At 42.7% G+C, this 22,857-nt stretch overlaps 1 protein-coding gene across 1 annotated transcript in view; it reads left to right on the forward strand.

The window, feature by feature from the left end:
• SMG6 (SMG6 nonsense mediated mRNA decay factor) overlaps window positions 1-14,452 on the forward strand; it is a 159,159-nt gene extending 144,707 nt beyond the window's left edge. The window contains exons 16-19 of the mRNA XM_072138100.1: window positions 202-349; window positions 11,149-11,360; window positions 12,011-12,092; window positions 12,550-14,452. Coding sequence (XP_071994201.1) covers window positions 202-349; window positions 11,149-11,360; window positions 12,011-12,092; window positions 12,550-12,680 — 573 coding nt within the window. The 3' untranslated portion in view covers window positions 12,681-14,452. The remainder of the gene's footprint in view (window positions 1-201; window positions 350-11,148; window positions 11,361-12,010; window positions 12,093-12,549) is intronic.
• Window positions 14,453-22,857: the final 8,405 nt, after the last annotated feature.

Raw genomic sequence — 22,857 nt, forward strand, 5'->3', positions numbered from 1 at the left:
AAAATAGGTATATAGGAAATCTTTACCATGTATCCTTAGAAGTCTCCAATGCTGCTCCCACAGACCATTTTGGCATCACTGCTAAGAATTTACATCAAATGCTTAAACCCTCCCCAACTTGCTAAAAAAATTTATGTTTGTCATTTTAGTCTTTTTTGCCTCCTTGAAAATTAATTGAAACATTTCATTTAATTCTCCTAGGCTGTTCTGGATGGGAAGACGAGACCCCTGGAGCTGGAAATCTGCCCCTTATTCCTGGTTCCTGACACAAATGGGTTCATCAATCATCTCCCGGGGCTGCAGCAGTTATTGTCATGTCAGATCTATATACTAGTTATTCCTCTTATAGGTAAGATCCACAATACATTACATTGCATGTCTAGCTTATCTGGTGAGGCAATGTACATTACGGTACTACTGAAGTTTGGATATAATAATAATTTCCATGGCATGTTAGATACATACCAGCGATCCTATTAGCCAGGTCAGGCTTTCAGCATAACCTCTCCTATACCTTCACATACCTAGTCTATTTACATGGATATTACAAATTTTTATTCTCATACGAAAGTTTGTCTGGTTGCGGTCGTATGAAATGTGTCTCCCCTCTTCATAACGCTTTCCTTAGCAATGATAAGAGACTACAGAAGGGCCTCTTCAACAAAGTGGTCAGACAAATTCTCTTCAAAAGTGGCCTCACTCATAGGTGCTAAAACATACGTCCGTGGTGTGTGGCCGAATTTCATGGACCAGACAAACTACAGAGAATGACACTCCATGGATCATAGCGATACAATGAGGCCCTGCTTCCCTGCAAAACTGAAAACTGTTGTCATGATATTGGGGTCTCCTTGCATCCTCCATGGATTTTGCACCAGAAAAATCCATAAAATTAAACTCCTGTGGCTTTTGACGGGAGACCACTGCATTGGCTTTCCACTAGTATAGTAAAAGAAGCACCTTGCACTATATTATACAGATTCAACAAAAAAAATTAGGACACACAAATGATAATCTGCATATTTTTTAGCAAAATCTCCATGTCATATTCTAAAACATAAGCAGCCGGGTTTATATAAACATGAAACATAAGTAAATGGTTTTACAGTTAAATATATAGGATTCTGAGCCTTGACTGTATGGCAGTGTGAGCCTGCTGGCTATGGATATCCATACACACACATACATTATTGTTCTGAGTAGTCTTATCTCTTACGGGACCTGATAAGAACTTTGTAAGGCAAATTATGGAGATTATCAAGTTAGTCACATCTTAATGTAATGTAAAGATTTCAGCGGCAGTCACTTGATTGTATTACAAGGTGACTAATTTATACGCTGCTTCCTCTGTCTGGGGGTCTGCTCCGCACTTTGATGTGTTATGTGGGATGAGCACTAGGTGCCTGGTGCTTGGATGCTGTGCCGTGCAGCTCGCTGGCTGGACTTGGTACAGAGTCACAGCTGACGGAGCAGCTGCTGGAACACACGTCCCCGTCACGGCTTTTTCTCCATATAAAGCCAGCGGTGCAATCTCTGACTGGTTCCAGTTATTGCTAAACACTCGCCCCTGGCACAAGTACTGGTGTTACTGGGTGGTCTGGCCAGCTCCCTGGATTTGGGAGTTCTTTCCCTGACCGAAAGAAGGAGCCCTGTGGCGGTGTATTTGGGTGGGTTTAATAAGAAGTTGAGCGCGCTTTCTTCCCTGTGGGGGAATGAGCATGCATTATAAGCTCTTTCCTGTCACACACATACTACTGTGTCCATCTGTTTATAAGCCGCCTACAAAAAAAATCTTCATCCGTCTGTCTAGTCTAGCATTGCTAGAGTCATATTAGAAAGGCGAGATGCAGATCCGTATTCATTGTGCCTACATCTGTGAAGTTGTAGATCTACAGTGATGATGTATAGTAATTGTATGTTGTAGAGGACTATGCTGAGTTCATTAAGCTTGTAATATGTAGTATATCATGAACAGATAATAACACACTGAGCAACTGCTGCTAAACTTTATACCTTAAAATGTTGTTGCGCAGCAACCACTGTACTTTCATTGGGGTTATCACACATGACTTTCAGTGGACTATTATATTTTTACCTCAAAATTTGTCACCTCTAGATAGACTGAATAGTCCTAGATCTATTTAGTCAGGGGCGTAGTTATAGGTACTCTTTGGCCCTGGTGAAAGATCATCTTGGGCTTTTCCTACCCTCGATCTACACCCTGGCACCACCACCCTGTGGCTCATTAACGCAGGACAACCTGAGAGTCGTCTCACAATCTAGAAGGTAAGTCAGTGACTACAGTCCTCATCAGACACACAGCCGGACCATCACCTGTGAGTCTGCCTATCTGAATAATGTGATCTGCCACACCACTTGTAGTATACAGCGCCGTTCCTCTGAATAATATATTGCCTTCCCATTACATTATATGCCACAGCTCCGAAATTTACATACAACTCCCTCCAAAATTATATTTTGTGTGCGACACCTAAATTATATGCAATTAGCCCCTATAATTTTATATACTGTGGTCCAATTAATTTATAAACTGCAGCCCACTCTTCGTGATTGATCATTTATATACAGCGCCTCCTACAAATTCAGCCCACCCACTCTACAACCTCAAATGATATTCACTCGGTTCTTATATCCAATGTTTTACACATAGGAGGACTGTGAACCATGATAAAATGACTTGCCTGGCAATGCTTTCCTCATTGTGATGTCAGTGAGAGCAGTGCTTGCAGAGGAGAACACCACTGTGCCGCTCTTCTACTGTATCAATGTCCTAAAATCAATGTCCTAAATTCCCTGCATTAATGGTTATAGCCTGTCTAGCTGCATCAAGTGCTGTAAGTGTTACTTGAAGGGGCACTGGCTTTAAGGGAACCCTATAGTGCTGCCAGGGCATCTGGCTAATCTATTAGCTGGTAATACTCATACGGATGGTCGCTTACTGTTTTTAACAGAATCTTTGACGGATGCCTTAAAACAATAAGTTCCGCCTGTATTTTTTTTAATCTATTGTATGACTGATATGTCATCATGACACCGGTGTGTGAACAGAACCTAACCTGCTATTTGGAAACAAGTTTGATGGGGTTTTTTTGTAATTGTTGTAAATTATTTTATGACTTCTCTGTCTGCAGCAGATACCTATAATTAGTAGGCACTGCTTTCATTGCTGGTGTCTCTCCATTAGTATGGGATAATAGTTATTTTTAAAGGGAAATTTCCAGAAATCAGCACAAATCTGATGCAAAATAACATAGATTGTTTTATGGCCACCATCGTTTATGGGGGGACGTAGGTTCGTTGTTGTGCTTTTTCTTTTTTATCCATCCACTGGATCAAAAGTTACCGTATATTCCGGCGTATAAGACGACCCCCCTACTTTCCTGTTTAAAATATAGAGTTTAAGATATATTCGCCGTATAAGACTACCCCTTTTCCAACGCATACAGTAGTATACAGCACAGCCCCCAGTAGTATACAGCACAGCCCCCAGTAGTATACAGCACAGCCCCCAGTAGTATACAGCACAGCCCCCAGTAGTATACAGCACAGCCCCCAGTAGTATACAGCACAGCCCCCAGTAGTATACAGCACAGCCCCCAGTAGTATACAGCACAGCCCCCAGTAGTATACAGCACTGCCCCCAGTAGTATACAGCACTGCCCCCAGTAGTATACAGCACTGCCCCCAGTAGTATACAGCACTGCCCCCAGTAGTATACAGCACTGCCCCCAGTAGTATACAGCACTGCCCCCAGTAGTATACAGCACTGCCCCCAGTAGTATACAGCACTGCCCCCAGTAGTATACAGCACTGCCCCCAGTAGTATACAGCACTGCCCCCAGTAGTATACAGCACTGCCCCCAGTAGTATACAGCCTGCCCCCAGTAGTATACAGCATTGCCCCAAGTAGTATACAGCACTGCCCCAGTAGTATACAGCACTGCCCCCAGTAGTATACAGCACTGCCCCCAGTAGTATACAGCACTGCCCCCAGTAGTATACAGCACTGCCCCCAGTAGTATACAGCACTGCCCCCAGTAGTATACAGCACTGCCCCCAGTAGTATACAGCACTGCCCCCAGTAGTATACAGCCTGCCCCCAGTAGTATACAGCACGCCCCCAGTAGTATACAGCACTGCCCCCAGTAGTATACAGCACTGCCCCCAGTAGTATACAGCACTGCCCCCAGTAGTATACAGCACTGCCCCCAGTAGTATACAGCACTGCCCCCAGTAGTATACAGCACTGCCCCAAGTAGTATACAGCACTGCCCCAGTAGTATACAGCACTGCCCCAGTAGTATACAGCACTCCCCCCAGTAGTATACAGCACTGCCCCCAGTAGTATACAGCCCAGCCCAGCATTAAAAAAAAAAAAAAAAAAAAACTTATATACTCACCCCGATGTCCGCTCCGTCTTCTTTCTTCTGCCGGGCGCCGCCATTGATCTTCCCCGGCAGGCGCCTAGAATGACGCGCCGCTGCTGACGTCATACTAGGCGCCGACCCGGGGAAAGACATGGCGGCGCCCAGCAGAAGAAAGAAGACGGCGCGGAAGACTGAAGACAGCACAGCGCGGACATCGGGGCCAACGGAGGGTGAGTATGCGCCCCGATGCCTTTTTGAGGCTGCCAGCAGCTTTTTGAGGCAGCCATCGCTGTGCAAACACCCGCGATGCAGCAAAGACTTACCGGCTATGGAGAGGGCTCAGCCCGTGAGCCCTCACCATGCACCGGGACCCGCCGTATAAGACGACCCCAGAGAAGACAGAAGATTTTTCTGTCTTCAAAAGTCGTCTTATACGCCGGAATATACGGTATATGTGAATTTATAAGATTTATGATTTAATATGACCAGGCAAACTTTTTATTTTCATACACCACAGAGATACACACCCCAGAGGTTAGGTTATTGCCACCCTATAATTCCATACCCCATATCCTGCCATAAGCACCTTTTTGAGATCTAGTGGTACCCAGTTCAATTATCACAATGAGTTCTCTGTCACTGTTAAAATATGTGCTGGAGCACAACTTTTTCACTTTTGGTGGCAATGGAAAGTGTGCTCCCACATATGCTAATCTCTTCCGGGGTTGGTGGGAGAAAAAATTTGTCTTCAAGGAAGAATTGGAGCACTTTACATCACATATGCTGTTATGGATTTGTTTCATAGATGATGTTTTGGTTTTGTGGCAAGGGTCTGTGGACCGTTTTAACCAATTCTAAACACAAATAATGTTGGCCTATTTTTGACATCAGAAATTCATCATAATAGGATTTCATTCCTGGACCTGGATCAATTGGAAAATCAGAATCCGGAAACCTGTCCACGAAAATATTCAGAAAACCCACAGCAACCACCTCCTTGTTGAATTGGAGGAGTTGGCATCCAAAGCCTCTAAAGCAGGGTATCCCTAAGGGGCAGTATCTCCGCAAGAGGAGGAACTGTTCCATGATGGCGGAATATCTTTCAGCCGCCTCTGATCTAAGGTGTAGGTTTTGGGGATAGATGATACCCAGATAAGGTGTTGAAACTGGCCCATCAGAAAGCCATTGAGAGCAGGAGGGATTCCCTCCTGACCCCAAGAATTAGGGACGCCTCACAATCCAGTATCATTGGAACCTATGATTTCCATCATCAACAAGTTAGGAATATCCTGTCTATTTTGTCTAAATAGCAAAATCGTGCAATTGGATCCAGATGTGGGAGACCTGGTGGGGGATTTTCCGCAGATAACATATAGGAGGGGGCAGAATGTTTGTGACAAATTGGTGCACGAAACATGGTTGCCTTCCAGGTACACATAAAAATGTGGAGTTTGTGAGTCAATAACATCTAGTAGATCAGTAACAAGTACCGTTACCCGCCGTCAGTTTATTAACTGTAAAAGAATGGGGGTTATTTATCTGATTACACGCAGATGCGGCAATCAATATGTTGGCATGACATATAGAGAATTCAGGGTACACATCAGGGAACACATGAGGGATGTGGCACAACAATTGCGAGGCATGTCTGGCGATATCACAGCGGTGACCTCCAAAGCATTAGATTTTTCATGGTTGAAGTGGTAAAGCCACCAATACGAGGTGGTGATTTTGATTGACTATTACACTAACGTGAAGCTAGATTGATCTGTGTATTGGCCATGGAAAAACCTTGGGGTCTCAACAACCTGATCTATGCCTGTCAATTTTCCTGATAATATACAGTATGTTCTATGATTTATGTTCAGACATTTTATGTGTGTGCCCTTCTTCATAAATGACAATGAGGTGCACGTATTTAGTGACTCATCATAGGATAGTGGCATATCTCACCTGTTCCCTGAGAGCCCTGATTGATCCCTATTAACATTCTTTATTATCTACATATTCTTCATTGCATAATCTTCATATATTCGGCTCATTATCCGCAAAATTTTCCTTAGTGATTAGATCTAGTACCGCAATACGGTCCCATACCCTCAGAGACTGCTTGATTCCACAAGCCCTCTAAAACCACTGGTCGCTCGTCTGACGGTACTGCCTCTGAGAGGTGTGGCGGCAGTTCTGGCTGCGATCTATATATTGCAGCGTAAGGCATCGATCAGGGTGGCGTCTTCCGACTCTGCCGGGCGAGCTTTCGAATGCAGACTCTCATATTTTCTGATTGGTTAACCCTTTAGGTGGACCTCCCCAATGGGTGGGGCTTACTCTTTATTGTCCACGTGTGCCGGTACACAATGATAGTTGTACCCAAGTTAAACACGCTATGGTGCATTTGTGCTATGTATTTCTTAATTGACAGTCATACCTCTGGCACAATATGAATGATGGTGTAGAAACACGTCTGTTTGATGTGATATTAGGATATCATTATAGTATCAAGTACTGCCCATATTCAGTGATCAAGTGGCATGGTGTTACTAATTGTGGAATGTGTGGAGTCATGGGAGAGCACACCATAATATGACCCGGACAACCATAACATACTATCTCAGCGGGTGTACGCTCAGTAACTAGCTGCTACACATGTGCATGAATCCTCCTGTTCAGAGTAGTTGCTGATAATAAATGGCACTTACAAATACATTTTTGTTCAGCAATAATACACTCGTATGAAATTTTGATTGATGAAAGCCTGATTTTGTTGTTACATCGCTAATAAATAGCCAATTTTATCTGAATTTTTAAAGTTTTTATTTTTAAGTGTTCTTATATCTCGCAGAATATTCGGTTATTGCTAGTATTGGCTAATTTCAATGGGTATATGGATTTAAATGAAAAGCTGCAAATTGATCACTAGCGACAGTAACAACCAAATAAATGGCTTTTGTGATAGGTTGCTCTATCAGAGAAATTTTATTTTTTTATTCTATATTCCCTTTTTCATCGATGTGCAACCTGGCACTGTTTGTTGTTTGTGTATTAAAAACTCATACATGTTCTGGAAGGTTTCTGACACTTATGTGAATGGCCAGAATAACACAACAATACCGAAATAAATCCTTAACCCAATGATAGAAACCTACTCTACTTTCACTTTTAAACTATCATGAAAATTCATCATGATAAACCAGGGACACTTACTCATAGATCCAGGCACTGTGTCTGTGGTAATCTTCTTATATTTGTTATCTATAAGCTCTTTCCTTCTCAAAAACAACTTGGAAAAGTATGCTTATTAGCCAGAGGTTTCTGGGAGGTATTACCAGAGCCCCTCTATGCTGCAGCTCAAATTTTTTATGTTATGCTAATTAATTTTGTGATCTGGCTTTACAGGCTTATTACATTGTTTCATCCTCCCACCTGCTCCCTCAGCACTATTCACAGTGCCGAGGAAGCAGGGGGTGTAGGCACTTTGATGGTGGAGGGTGAGACCGTGTGGACCAATGAAGTCAGATCAGAGGGGTTAGGGTAGAGCCTCTAGCTCATTAGCATAATTTAAAGGTTTGTTTTTGAAGGAAGGCGGCCATGGATAACAAATATAAGAAGATTATCACAGTCACGAGGCCTGGATCTATTATTAAGTGCCCCTGGTTTATCAGGATGGATTTTGATTATATATTTCCATTAAGGAACTTGTCAGTTATACTTCTGCTACCCAAATTGGCTCAACAGGGCAGTGAAAACAAGCAGCATGTAGGGGTTGTTGAGGAATGAAAATGCTAAAACGTAGCTTTTATTGAAATAATACATAAAACTTGTATAAATTAGTGGAAAATTCTTATAACCAAAGGTAAAACCCGTCAGAGATGATCACCTTTCAGAAGACTACAGTCTAAAGTATCTCATAGAGCACAAACGTCTAGTGGACAAAGTATACCTCATCAAAAGAGTGATTATTTTCTACCGTGGTTCAGACTTCTCAAGCTTATCGCTAGGTGTAAGGGGCACCCCAAACTGTCCTGTCCCTATGAGGACCCCTTTAACCCCTATGAGGTAAGATGATCCTCCAGAGGGAGGCAAAATGGACGCATGCGCACTCCTGCAGGACCCTGATCCGGGCCATTTACACTGCGGTACCGCGATCGGGAAATAAGATCGCTAAATACAGGAGGCATGCCCAATCACACTTTTGACGTACTCGCAGGTACTGACCCTTCGGGATTCCTTTGCGCAACAGGAGTGGGTGATGGATATCCCACCTAAGCAGCGAATTAGTCGCAGTGGGCTTGTGCTAGATGGAGGAGTCTTAAGAGCCATCCTGTGACTTTGAAATTTGTCAAGGAATGGAAGACTTGTATGTTGGATCCCTGATGTGAAACGCAATCCTAAATGATTATTGTTAAGTGACTTCACAAACTCGTCTGGTCCACCCCTCCACAAAACGAATATATTGTCAATATAACGAAAAAAAACTGTTCTACGTATTCAATACCTTCTGGTGTATCATCCCTGAATTAGCAGGTGGCTTCCCACCAGCCCAGGAGCAAATTTGCGTATGAGGGAGCACAGGGGCTCCCCATTGCTGTCCCTCTGAGCTGGTGGTAAATCCGGCCATCAAATAGAAAAATATTGCTGGTCAGGGTGAAACGTAGGAGGTCCTGCATGAACCTATAGTGTTCGGTATTGAGTACCTCTCGCGGATAGGAAGAATTCCACTGCCTCCAACCCCTCATCATGGGGGATGGAGGAGTAGAGAGCCTCCACATCAATACTCCCCAGTAGCATACTCTGTTCGACTGTCACCCCCTCTAAGTGTCTTAAAAGGTCAGCAGTGTCCCTCAGATAGGATGGTAGTGAGAAATGGACCCAACACTCTATCAATGTAGATACCAATACCAATGTAGATACCCCTGATACTATTGGTCTTTCTTTTAGGGGTGTCACCCCCTTGTGCACCTTAGGAAGGCAGTACAGGCGGTTCCCTACTTAGGGACACTCGACTTAGACAACCCATAGTTACAGACAGACCCCTCTGACCTTTGGTGAAGCTTTCTGGATGCTTTACCATAGTCCCAGATTGTAATAATCAGCTGTAAAGTGTCTCTATGAAGTTTTATTGATAATATTTGGTCCCATTACAGCAAAAAATGTTTAAACTCCAATTGTCACTGGGGCCAAAAAATTTTTTGTCTGGATCTACAATTATAAAATATACAGACCTCCAGACCCTATCTTGTATGTAACCCGGGGACTGCCTGTAAAATGTTGCCATTACAGGTGTGGCAGGGGTCAGAAACTTAAATTCATCATCGTTAATCAGTCTTGGTGAACTCTAGCTTCAACAAGGGATGATGGGGCTACTGCTACCTTGGTGAATTAGATTGAAAATACATCTTTACCTATTAAGATTATATCTTTTACCAGGTGCAGAGATTTAATAAGTGTATACTGTATTTATATGATACTGTGTACAATGTGCTTAGCTCTTCCAGCTTTACAATACACTGCTTGACAATTTAGTGTTTTATAAGTTACCATGTATAATCTGTTCAGTGCCTCCTGCTTTTTATTATTCTGCCTGCAAAATGTGTTAAACATGACCGGTTTCTTTAACTAGTTTTCTTTCTACACTTTATCACATATTTCATTTTGGAAGGTTTTAATGTCTAAGAAAAGAATGAGCATAAACACTATAGATGCACCGAATTCTCCACAGTGTGATTTTGGTGCATCTTGGTAGAATTGAAGGAAATCTACTATTAAAAATCAAGCATGATAAACCCGGGGCACTGTGACTGTGGTCATCTTATATTTGTTATCCATGGCCTCCTCCCTTCTAAAATAAAATTTTAGAATTCTGCAAATGAGCCTGAAGGGTAGTTACCAGAGGTTCTCCGTGCTGGAGATTGAGGTCTCACTTACCCCTCCCTTTGCCTGATCTAATCTCGCTGCAGCAGCTGATGTTTCAGCACACAGTGGAGTGTGGGGGGGGGGGGGGGAGTGCTCTTTAAATACTCTAACAGCCTGTAATTCTTCAGAACCGAGGGGCTTTGGTAACACAGGCTGATTAGCATAATTTGGACCATTGATTAGATCCAGTTACCGGACATGAGGCTACTAGTCGCGGCTACTCCACGTCCCAGTAGCCACGTTACTCCGCCTACCATTTAATCTTCGGCCCTCGTCCTAGTCCCCTGCATTCTGCGCATGCGCAGAACGCAGGCCTTCGTCTGCGCGGCCGCAGATGCCGGGGAACTAGGACAAGGGCGAGCAGCCACGAGGAGCTGCGCTCCGAAGATTAAATGGTAGGCGGAGTAACGTGGGTACTGGGGCGTGGCATAGCCGCGACTAGTAGCCTCATGTCCGGCTACTCCACGCCCCAGTAGCCGCTTAATAAATTTTACATATGCCTGCAATAAAGTTTTCTAAAAGACCCCGACCCTTCTACCTTTATAGGTAGAATTGGGGTGGTAGGTTCCCTATAAAACAATATTTCCCATAAAATATATTTTAATGCCATAAAACTGACACAGGCCAAAAATAAATGCCTCTTTTTCAGGCTCTTAGAGAAACTTGTCAAGTAAAGTAAGGTGAAAACATCTGTTATGTTGTTTTCATATCGGTGATGAATTTGACAACTTTTTGTAAAGCTACTAAAAAAATGACCATAGTAAATTGAGTAATGACGCTGTATTGGTAATAAAACAATCCAATTTAGTGTCCATATTTCTGAAATGTCGTTTTTCGTATAATGTAGTTATCCATGAGCTGGACGGCCTTGCAAAAGGACAAGATGTTGATCAGCGCAGCGTGTTGCAAGCTCGTTCTCTTCAGGAGAAGGCCAGGAAGGCCATACAGTTTTTAGAGCACGGATTTGAAGCTCGAGACCCCTTTCTGAGAGCACTTACAAGTCGTGGCAATGAGCTGGAATCTATTGCTTTCCGTAGTGAGGACATCTCTGGACAGAAGGTACTTTAATGCTTTTCCACTTTGGTTAAACCATATGACAGATTCCCTATTAAAAAAAAACAGTGTTAGGTATTTGCCCTGGGGATCTGTGTAACCATATCTTTGTGTATTTTGTGACAGAATTGTGAAAATGAAGTTATAATCCAGCTGTGCAGTTCTTGCAAGGGCTCTGGGCGGTCTTTAATCCTGAAGAGCTTTCTGCTCTCTGCATTGCAATGCCCCACAGCCCCTCCCCTCTGCTAGGAGTAGGAACTGCATCAGGATTTTGGTTGGATACTTACAACAGTCAATCACAGCAGAGGGGAGGAGCTGTGAAACTGTTTATTGCTAAGAGAAGGCGGCTCTTCAAGCTGAAATACGAGCTGCAAGCCTAAATTAAAAATTCCCTTTTCCCAGGTACTACTTCCTGCACAAACAAGTACAGGTATAGCTCTCCAGGGCCCATACCTAGCACTGTCTGCAGTTTAACATGGTCCAAACTGATGACCGATTTCTCTAAGTGATGTTGTGACTGATGTCGAATGTCCAGGTTCACTAGTCTTCTGCTCTCCATAGTTGTGTTGTATATGCATTACATAGAGGTCACACACTCTTTTGTTGTTAGTATATAGGGATCGTGGTGTACATATTGATTTTGTTTGCTTTCTTAGGGAAATAATGATGACCTGATCCTGTCGTGCTGCCTGCATTACTGCAAGGATAACGCAAAGGACTTCATGCCGTCAAATAAAGGTACAGCTACGTCTTCTGCCTCGGCTCACTAGTCTTCCAAAATAGTTTCTTCACTTTTGGACTCCTATAATATACTGTAAAGTAAACACCTTAAGTCATGCCACTTCCTCCTATTCCTGCGTCCCTATCCTGTTGTGGCAGATTAAAGTGACATCATGAGCTGCCCAAACCCATCTGTCATAGACAGCTGTGGCAGGTTAATCCTATGTTGTTTATAAAGACAGATCCTGGCCTAATACTGACAACTGCTGGCCTCTGGTTTGTAACACAGAGGATGGTTAGCAGTGTCCCAGTGACAAGCTTCCCCCCTCCTCCCCGCTGCTCTCCTCCGCTCCCACGTTCTTCCTCCTGTGAGAACTTGCTCCTAAGCTGTTGCACGTTTCCTTTTGGCTATCATTTTTCCTCTTCTCACCATCAGTTTTTTTTTCCTCCTCTTTCCCTATTACTCTCTTTGCAGACGATCCAATACGTCTGAGAAGAGAAGTCGTTCTGCTGACTGATGACCGTAACCTCCGAGTCAAGGCCCTGACCCGACATGTCCCTGTGCGAGACATCCCTGCTTTTATCAAATGGGCCAAAGTGGGGTGAAGCAGCCGAAAATCTGAAAGGAAGAATCCTTGTGTGCAAAAAAGAGGAGAATATCCAGTGTGTGACCCATCGGGGCGAGAGGTCGTTACAGTCAGTCTTGATACATGCCCCATGTTATACCACACACACAAAAACCGCACCCCAGACCCAACCCATCATGTGATAATGTAGAACAAAGGCTGAAAACGTTCCCTTCATGCACCTTCATCTTGAGCCTAGATTAACTCGTCTATTTGGGTGGATGGGAGTGCGTAAAGAAGGGGCTTGCCACTGTTTGTTGGGTCTGACTGGTCGGTGAGGGTGCAGAATTTAGTAAGATGATGATCCAGTGCAGGATTTTGCAGGTTTTTTCTCCTCCTTTTGTTTTCCCCCCCTTTCTCTTTGTGCACTAGTGAAGCCCGAGTCACCAGGCCTCATTGGTAGGAAGCAATCGTCTCCTTCACCAGATGATCTTAGTTCTTTAGCTTATGCTATACTTTTTTTTTTTTTTTAGCTTATTGTTTTTAGTTTCATAGTTTTTAATTTTTAGTTAATTTTGGTTGAAAGTTTCCCAGGTTTTCAAGTACCCCTCCCCCCCCCTTGTTTTCTATCTCCCCTTCTTTCCCATCTTTTACATTGCTCTGCCGTTTTCTCTGTTGCCGTAGCCAGCCTCGCCCCTTTGTTGTTTTGGGAGACGCGTAGGTGTGGCCATTACATTCAGACTTGAAGGATGATGTTGCTCTGTAACGTGTACAACAATGCTTTCCGTTACTTGACCGGACCTCATGGCTACACACACCAGGTTACACAGATGTTCTCGGCAGGTTTCCCTGGCAGGGAACGCTTTCCGCATTTTCTGTCATTCCATGCCAAGACCTGACATCTGAAAATCCTAAAAGTCTTCTGTAGGTCCTGATGTCATCCTTTTCCCTAATACTTTTTAAGATCAGTCTGTAGGGATCAAGGCAAAAATCGACCACATGGTCCTGGCTATGTGCTAGTTGGCCTGGACGGTGACTCCTTTTAACTCTTTGGTTGCAAAGAGTGGCCGGCCTTTGTGTTGTGCCATGGTGTGGACAGCCTGGACTAGGCCCTGCAGGATATGGCTGTCAGTAGGTTACTTTACTGCATTGTAGCTGCCAACTTGGGTTTTGGAAACCATGGAAAGTCTAGAGGGATCTGTCCGGCTCTGCTCATGCTCAGAGGGGAGCGCATATTCCATACAGATAGCAGGGACTAGATAATGGCAGCGATATGTATCATTTTATGTTGTTTTTTTTTTCTTTTTCCACGGATTTGCGTATGTAAATAGTTTTAGTGAGCCGGGAGAAGTGATGACGTGATGTGGGTTGTGTTGGCCGAGTGCAACTATTCTGTTTGTAGTGAAATAAACCTCCTGTAAGAAATACTATATTTTTCATTTTGTTCCACTTCCTGTCCTTGGTGTTAGTAAAGCGATGTAACCAGGCATGGCATTTCATAAGTGGCGGTCTATGTTTAACCCTTTAGTTTAATGTTTTCTATGTAAGCTTATTCTGAACATATTACTGCCTGCAATATAGAATATCCACATACACTGCTTAGTACTACTGTTACTTCACTTGTATTTCCTCTGTGTTTCCTCAAATGCTACTCATCTGTGTTGTATGAATGGCTCTTTTTGTTCTTATTCTAATTTTTCCATAATTTTTTTTTTTTTTGGGGGGGCTTGGAAGGAATATTCGGTTGTATACTATTTTTAGTATCAGTGTTTGGCTGATATGAATATCTTAATAAATGTTGTTTTACTGTCATCTAGTTGTTTGATTTTTTTTTTTTCTCTTATGCTGTTCTGAATTTTAACCCTTTCTTCACCATAAGTCTTCATATGTTTTAGTTTCGGGGTGGGGGGGTGGGATTACAAAAATGAATACTAATGGCAATGAAATACAAGCTTTTACTTTCCTGGCATTTTCTTTATGTACCAGTAATAATATAATATCTTTTTATATAGCGCCCTCATATTTTGTAGTGTTTTACAGATCATATGGGACTATACAAATAAAATAAGACTTTGCAGAGTCAGATGGAACAATAGGAGTGACGGCCCTGCACACAAGAACTTAGTGTATGAGGATGAAGGGGTGACCCAGGTGCTTTGGCTGACCATGGTGAAAGTACAATCCCAGACCACACATGACCACGTTCACTCACTCACATGCTTTCCATTCCTACATAGGTTTCACTGCACGGATCCCAGCACAGTTGAAATTCTTATTTTTGTAGACTCTTCCATTACTGAGTGATCAGTGCCATTAGTTTCAGGGTGTCTTTCCACACCAACAGCAGGAGTGGATCACAATGGGTATTGAACATGGGTAATGAACATATCATTAAGAGGCACTACTTTTCCTCTTTTTTGTTTCACTCCACTCCTGGTGGGGACATCAAAAACTGCATCTAAAAAACTGAACATGTAGATGATCCCTTTGCTCCCAATATGTAAACTATGGTCTCTATTGTCAGGTGGACTCTCTGCCCCAGCCTAAGCTCACACTTAAAAGTATACACCTTACTGGGATCCCTATGCCACATAGGATCTTGACTTGCAAGATATTAACCTTGGCAAAACTGCTTTAAACACTGAATTGGAAAAACTCATTGGTCACTACCATAAGACTCCTACAGAGAGATTAACCTATAGCTATGACAAAAAAAACGATTCCATGGGGCAATGGCAACATATCCGGACTACATGGAATTTGGGAACCCTGGATTGGTAACAGTAGGTAATACAGGCAGTCCCCGGGTTACATACAAGATAGGGTCTGTAGGTTTGTTCTTAAGTTGAGTTTGTATGTAAGTCGGAACTGTATATTTTATCATTGTAATCCCAGCCAGAACTTTTTTGGTCTCTGTGACAATTGGATTTTAAAAACGTTGGGTTGTCATAAGAATCAATATTAACACTAAAGCTTCATTACAGACACCTGTGATAACTGTTATAGCTGTTTATTGTAGCCTAGAACTAAAGTACAATAAATTACCAATATCCAGTGGACCTGGATACGTTGCAGTTCTGGAACCGACAAGCTGAGAGAAAAATAGCGCACTTATATACTACGTACATCAAAGCCTGTATGTGCAATAGATGTGCATTATTTTTTGTAACTGTACATCCCATGGCAGCGTGAAGTGGCCTAACACAACTATGATGATAAATGGAACTAATGGTGACTGCGTTCACATTTTGTTTTTCAAGATATTTATGCATTTAAAAAATTCAAAAATACCACTACAAACTATTGTTGGGGGGGAGTATGCAAGTACGTTTTCCAGGATGGGACAAAGAAAATAATGCCTCTTTTTTTTCTGCCTTAAAACATTGCTGTCTTCAGTTGTGAGTCTGTTCCTTCTGGAATAGATATATCATATTATTAGGCTTCTTGAAAGTCATGCTTGATGGTAAGGGGGCTGCCTTTTAAAGTAGCAAAAAAGGTATTGTTATCTTTGTCCCACCCTGGAAAACATTATATATTTCCCAGAATCCCCCTAGTGGAGCATCAACAAACTTCATTCATTGGTAGAAAGAACAACCGGAACAGGATGATGGACAAAATATTCTAACTTATGTCTGTGGAGAGTCAGCTGCTTACCAAAGGTTAGAAAAAAACATGGATACCATTTTTTCCAGAAAAGGTGCCACATCTGTCCACAAGTTCTGTGAGGTATTGCATGTCACTACTCAAGTAACGCACCAGGCACAGCCCACGGACAGAAAGCAGCCACGTTTTTTTTCAATCTTGGAGAACTTTCTTACAGTTGATGTGTTGGTGAAAGGTTCTCTTTTCATTTGCTAACCTTTTTATAGCAAATTTTTTTCTATTTTAGTACATAAACCATTTTTGCTTATGATCTGGAACCTGATTGTGCTGATAATATAAGTGTAGTGCTCAGGATCTGCACAACCTTTACTGAACATGTTGGTTTTACACTGTTCCCATGGTATGTATACTATGGCTAGTGTCTAAAGCTAAGCTTAGATCATAGGGAAATCAACCATTGTACAATATCCCACCACATTATATGACATTGTGGCAGTGGTTTTTGTTCTCCCACTTCTTCTACAGTATTCCTCTTTCTTGTGTTACTGTGTGAGAGAATAATGAAAAGCTACACAAGCGTTTACCTGGTCACTGTAAGAAAAGTGATATAAAAGTGCACTAAATTCCAAAAAAATGCCTATATAATATATATATGTATATATATATATATATATATATATATATATATATATATATATTATAAAAAAATTTATATATAAAACGTATTTGAAAATGGCAGAATGTATACATTTTATATGTTTCAGACTTCGTACTGTACACGTAATCTGCAGCCAACATGTTATAGAGCAGGAGTAACCGGCAGTTTACAGTGTCCTAACTACAGGGAGAATGTTATATAGCACGAGGCGATTATACACAATGTCCTATCTGCAGGGAGCATGTTATATAGCATGAGATGATTATACACATTGTCCTATATGCAAGGAGCATGTTATAGAGCAGGAGGAGCTACACAGATGGTTCATAGACTCCAATCTGCAGGCAATTAGTTATAGAGCAAGGGGATAGGAGCTGAATGTTTGTAGTGTCCTAAACATAGGCAGCATATTATAGAGCAGTGGTGGCGAACCTATGGCACGGGTGCCAGAGGTGGCACTCAGAGCCCTTTCTGTGGGCACCCATGCCTTTTTCTCAAGGCTTCCTCCTGCCGTCCAAGATATGGACATGCTATGCTCAGTGCTATTTTAAAGCGACACCGCCTTGGCTGCCAGGACTACATGAGAAGCGAGAAGGTGTGGACAGAGGTGGAATAGAGCTCCTGCTCTGGGTCCCCTTAATCTACCTCTTCAGGGAACCCTGGAAGCTATAATCCAAATTTCTCCATCTTCTTTCTATTGTATAGGTTTCCTCAGGATGCCAATACGATTGAAACTTATACAGCTGGGATCAATAGGTTACTGCTTAAATTGTCTTGTTGGCACTTAAAAGAAGGCTTTGGTTGTAGATTGGACACTCTGTCTCTAAAAGGTTCGCCATCACTGTTATAGAGCATAAGGAGCTACACAGATTATACATTACTCCAGTCCTCCTCCTCTATTCTGCCTGCAGATTGGATGCTGTTTGATTTTAGTGTGCTATATGTAGGCAGCATGTTATAGGGCAGAAAGAGCTGAGCTGATTGTACATAGTATCCAATCTACGGGCAATATGTTATAGAGCAGGAGGATTGGAGCAGATTATTTATAGTGTCCTATCTGCAGGCAGCATGTTATAAAGCAAGGGTAACTGAACAGATTGTACATGGTATCCTATCTGCAGAAAGAGCTAGGACAATTGTACATGGTGTCCTATCAGTAGACAGCATATTATAGAGCATGGGGAGATGAGCAGATTGTATATAGTGTCCTATCTGCAGGCCAGTGGTGTAGCTAGCAGCGGGGCATGGGGAGCCACTACCCTGGGCCCAGGATGCTGGATGGGCCCACACCATTGGTGGACTGGCCATTTAATTCCCCGGAATTTCCCCTTGGTTGCTTGACCTGTGGCAGAAAGCGTCCTCACTAACCACTTCCAAGCCGCCCCCTGCCGGAGCCTGTGTGTGAATACACTGCAGCTGCTGTTGGAAGGGCTGGGGTCCACATCAGGAGTGGGTGGGCTGCTCCCTGCACCCTGCTCCCTGCACCCTCTGAAAACAGCAACAGCTAATGGGCACAGAGATTTCTTATTGTATCTGCTCCCTGCTCTCTCTCTCTCTCTCTCTCTCTGCTCGTGCTAAGCTCCGCCCCTCCTCTCACAACCAGGAAGTAGAGAGCACAGCGTGCAGCATCCTGTCGGGACAGATAGGGCTGGGGAGAAGTAACCAACATGGCTTTATCAGCCCTGCCTGACAGCTACTGCTCCCCTACATGTGGAGTCTCCCTACACAGAACTTAGTATCTCTTCATATAAGGTAAGTGAAGTTGTGTATAAAGTTTGCTGAAACATTCTATCAACATGTATGTGTGAGTGTGTTTGGATGTGCCTGTGAGGATGGGAAACCATCTATGTACTGTACAGGCTCACATAACATCACGTTATTTATGTGGTAAGGACACATTGTGGCGATTCTCTTGTGTCCTTACAACATATGGCACAGACGTATTCCACAGTATGCTTATATAGTGCGATACGTCGCTCTGGGGCCCGAGGGAGATGTGTACATCAGCAGCTGCCGGTGATTGGCTACTAACCATGTACGAGGGGGTTCCCCAGTGATGTCACTGTCCTTAAATTGACAGTGACATCACCGGATCCCCCCTCTAATGCTGAGCTACCTATGCGCTGAGCGGGCCTGGAGGACGGATGTGATAATTGTATCTTCTCCCCTTAGGCTTCTATTGCCTCTGCTGAGTGTATGTGTCGCTCCGCTGGAGGCAACAGCATGGAAAGATGTATAGTGGTCTGACAAAGGCGACAACTATGTCTCCATCTGACACTATGGGGCACATTTACTAAGGGTCCGAACGCCGCATTTTTTTTTTTTTTTCAGTTTTTGGCGCACGCCATCGGTTTGGGTTGCATCGGCGCTGGCTCGCATGCAACACAAATCGGGAGGCATAGACGTCGGACAACCCGACTGTTTCGGACAAACCACAGAATTTAAAAAGCAAATTGTGTCACAAGATCAGCACTCACATGCACCGGGAAGTTGAATTCCAGCGGACCTCAGTGGGGAAGCGACACATGCAGGAAATTGGACGTACAACCTTAGTGAATCGCGGCAGACCCGAATCCTTGTCGGACAACGCACGGTGGGGATCACGATGGTCGATGTATATGTCAATGTATATGCTTAGCTTTCCCGAAGTATACGCTGAGCGTAGACAAAAGAAACGTGATGTAAACCCAGCCATTTGACGTCATTGCCCTTTTGTTTCTTTGTTTGCATTATTTGCTCCCCCCCCCCCCTAAAAATTCTATAACTTTTTTTATTTTTACATTTACAGAGCTTTGAGGGCTTGTTTTTTTATGCATCAAATTGTCCTTCCTAGTGACAGTATTTAATATTCAATGCACTGTGCTGGGAAGCTGGAAAGAAATTCCAAATGTGTGGAAATTGGCAGAAAAAAAAAACATTTGCTTAAAGGGAACCTACCACCGCGATTCTACCTATAAAGGTAGATCAGGTGGTAGGTGGATGTAAGGGACGTGAGGATAGCTCTTTTTAGAGCTAATCCTCACGTCCCCGCTAACTTTTGGTAAACTTTATTCCCCTAATATGTAAATTTTGTTATGCGGCTACTGGGGCGTGGAGTAGCCGGGCACGAGGCTACACGGCACGGCTACTCCACGCCCCAGTGGCCATGTTACTCCTCCCACCCTGTTGTGTGCATCGCGCAGCTCCTTGTAGCTGCGCGCCCTCGTCTGATATGCTGGCTTTCTGCGCAGAACGCAGGCCTGCGGCTGAGCAGCCACAGCTCCGAGGCCGGAGCTACTGCGCATGTGCAGAACTCCGGCTCGTCGGATGAGGGCGCGCAGCTATGAGGAGGAGCTAAAAAGAGCTATCCTCACGTCCCTTACATCGACCTAACACTTGTTCTACCTTTTATAGGTAGAATCGTGGTGGTAGGCTCCCTTTAATTTTCTTGTTGGTTCTGTTTTTATGGCTTTCACTGTGCGCTCCAAAAGAGACTCTTCATGGATTTTTTGGGTTGGTACCATCACAGAGATATCAAATTTGTATAGGTCTTTTTATGTTTTAATAGATTTTAACCCCTTACTGTAGTATGGCAGTATATGGTAGGATCTTACAGACAACCTAGGGTTAAAGTACCCTAGGAAGTCTGAAAAATATTTTTTTTTTAAACTTTTTTAAAATTTTTACTAATAAAAAAACTAAAAACTCAAATCACCCCCTTTTCCCTAGAACTGATATAAATATAAATAAACAGTAAAAATCATAAACACATTAGGTATCGCCGCGTCCGAAAATGCCCGATCTATCAAAATATCATAACAGTTTTTCACTGCGTTTTAAATCTGTAATGGAAAATTGCGCCCAAAGTCGAAAATGGCACTTTTTTGCCATTTAAAAAAAAAAAAATTCTATGAAAAGGTCGTACAGTCCTAAAAATGATAACATTGTAAACATCATCAAAATCCGCAAAAAAACGACACCACCCAAAGCTCCATACACCAAAGTATAAAAAAGGTATTAGCGCCAGAAGATGGCAAAATCCCCAAAAAATATTTTGTACAGGAGGTTTAAATTTTTTTAAATGTGTGAAAACATTTTAAAACCTATACAAATTTGCTATCCCCGTAATCGTACCGACCCAAAGAATAAAGTAGACCTGTCATTTGGGGTGTACAGTGAAATCTGTAAAATCCAAGCTCACAAGAAACGGCACAAATGCGTTTTTTTACCAATTTCACTGCATTTGGAATTTTGGAACTATTCACATTAGAATTCAGACTGACTGGATGAGGGAGATTTATCATACGGTGGCGCTCCTGCATATGATAAAGGCCACGTCCTTGCCACATCCCACCAGGTTTGGGCCTCTTGATGTATCCATAGACATGTAATATGGGGAGCACAGTGAAAGCCGTTAAATCCAAGCCCACAAGAAAATGGCAGAAATGCGTTTTTTTCATAATTTTCACTGCATTTGAAATTTTTTTCCGCTTTCCAATAGAATATTAAATACCATCACTATGAAATTTGTTACGCAAAAACAAGCCCTCATACAGCTCTTTGCATAAAAAAATAAAAGTTTTATATATTTTTGAAGGTGGTAAATAAAAATTGGAAACGCAAAAATTAAAAAGGGCCTTGGCGTTAAAGGGTTAATTTCCTTTTTTAAGTCTTCTAGGATGCCCAGCAGTGTAATTTTATGGCCCAGACAAAGATAATGCCCACAGCACTAGGTATCACTCTTCTACAATGGCTGATTTCTGAGTCTGACCCTCCTATCCTTAAAGGGGTATTCTCGTCTGGGCATTCACATTCAGTTTGATTAATCTGCCATATGTAAACATTTCTTCAATTGGATGTTATTAAAAAAAAATTTCCCGTGTGAAGATAATTTCCCATAAACATAGCCATGTTGTCCCTTAGAAGCGAGATGGCTCCTCGGATACGGCCACCTCTGCTAGAGGGATTGCACAAATAAACAAAATGTTTTTGTTTATGAAATGTCCGGGAGTTACTGCAGGTCCCACAGCCGTCCTGTGGTAATGATCGCTTAATCCAGGTGGTCAGACAGGACTCAATAACGCAAGTCTGGCCACCGCTGCCAGAGTGTGACGTGGTCGTATCCAAGGAAGCTATCTCGTTTCTAAGGTTCAACATGGCCACATTTATGTGAAATTATCTTCACACAGAAGCATTTTTTTTAATAACATCCAATTGAAGAAATGTTTATATATGGCAGATTAATGAAACTGAATGTGAATGTCCAGACGAGAATACCCCTTTAACCCTTCATCATGCCGCAAACTATAATACAATGTTATTCTAGTCATTGTCGATACCCAAAACTGGTGCCATTAAAAATACAACTTATCCTGAACAAGCCTCTGGTAAAAAAAAAAAAATATATATAAAAGACATGGAAAGCAGCATATTCCTTGGTAATCCCTTCTGGAAATTACCAAATTGATACGTGAGTGCTGTTGTTCCTCTTTTTTAGTAAATTATATCACAACTGGGACAGCACGGGGGCTCAGTGGTTAGCACTACAGCCTTGCAGCATTGGGGACCTGGGTTCAAGTCCCAGGGTCAACATCTGCAAAGAGTTTGTATGTTCTCTCTGTGTTTGTGTGGGTTTCCTCCGGGTCCTCCAGTTTCCTCCCACACCCCAAAACATACTGGTCGGTTGATTAGATTGTGAGCCCCATTGGGGACAGGGACTGATTTGGCAAACTCTGTGTAGCACTGTGTAATATGTGTGCACTATATAAATAAAGGAGTTAATATTTTTACAACACACATTAGACATTTTTTTTTTATTTTGTGAAGCCAGGATATAGTAAAAAGGACATCTCCAGAAAGTGAGGCTTTTAGGAACACAAGAGTTAAAACTGTATAATGTACATTGTATTGTCCAAGTTTTTTTTTTTAAACTCGATTCATACATTGTGCAGTTGCCAGGAGCTTCATCACTGTCCTG

Source organism: Engystomops pustulosus, chromosome 2 (assembly GCF_040894005.1).
Source record: "Engystomops pustulosus chromosome 2, aEngPut4.maternal, whole genome shotgun sequence".
Classification (NCBI taxonomy): domain Eukaryota; kingdom Metazoa; phylum Chordata; class Amphibia; order Anura; family Leptodactylidae; genus Engystomops; species Engystomops pustulosus.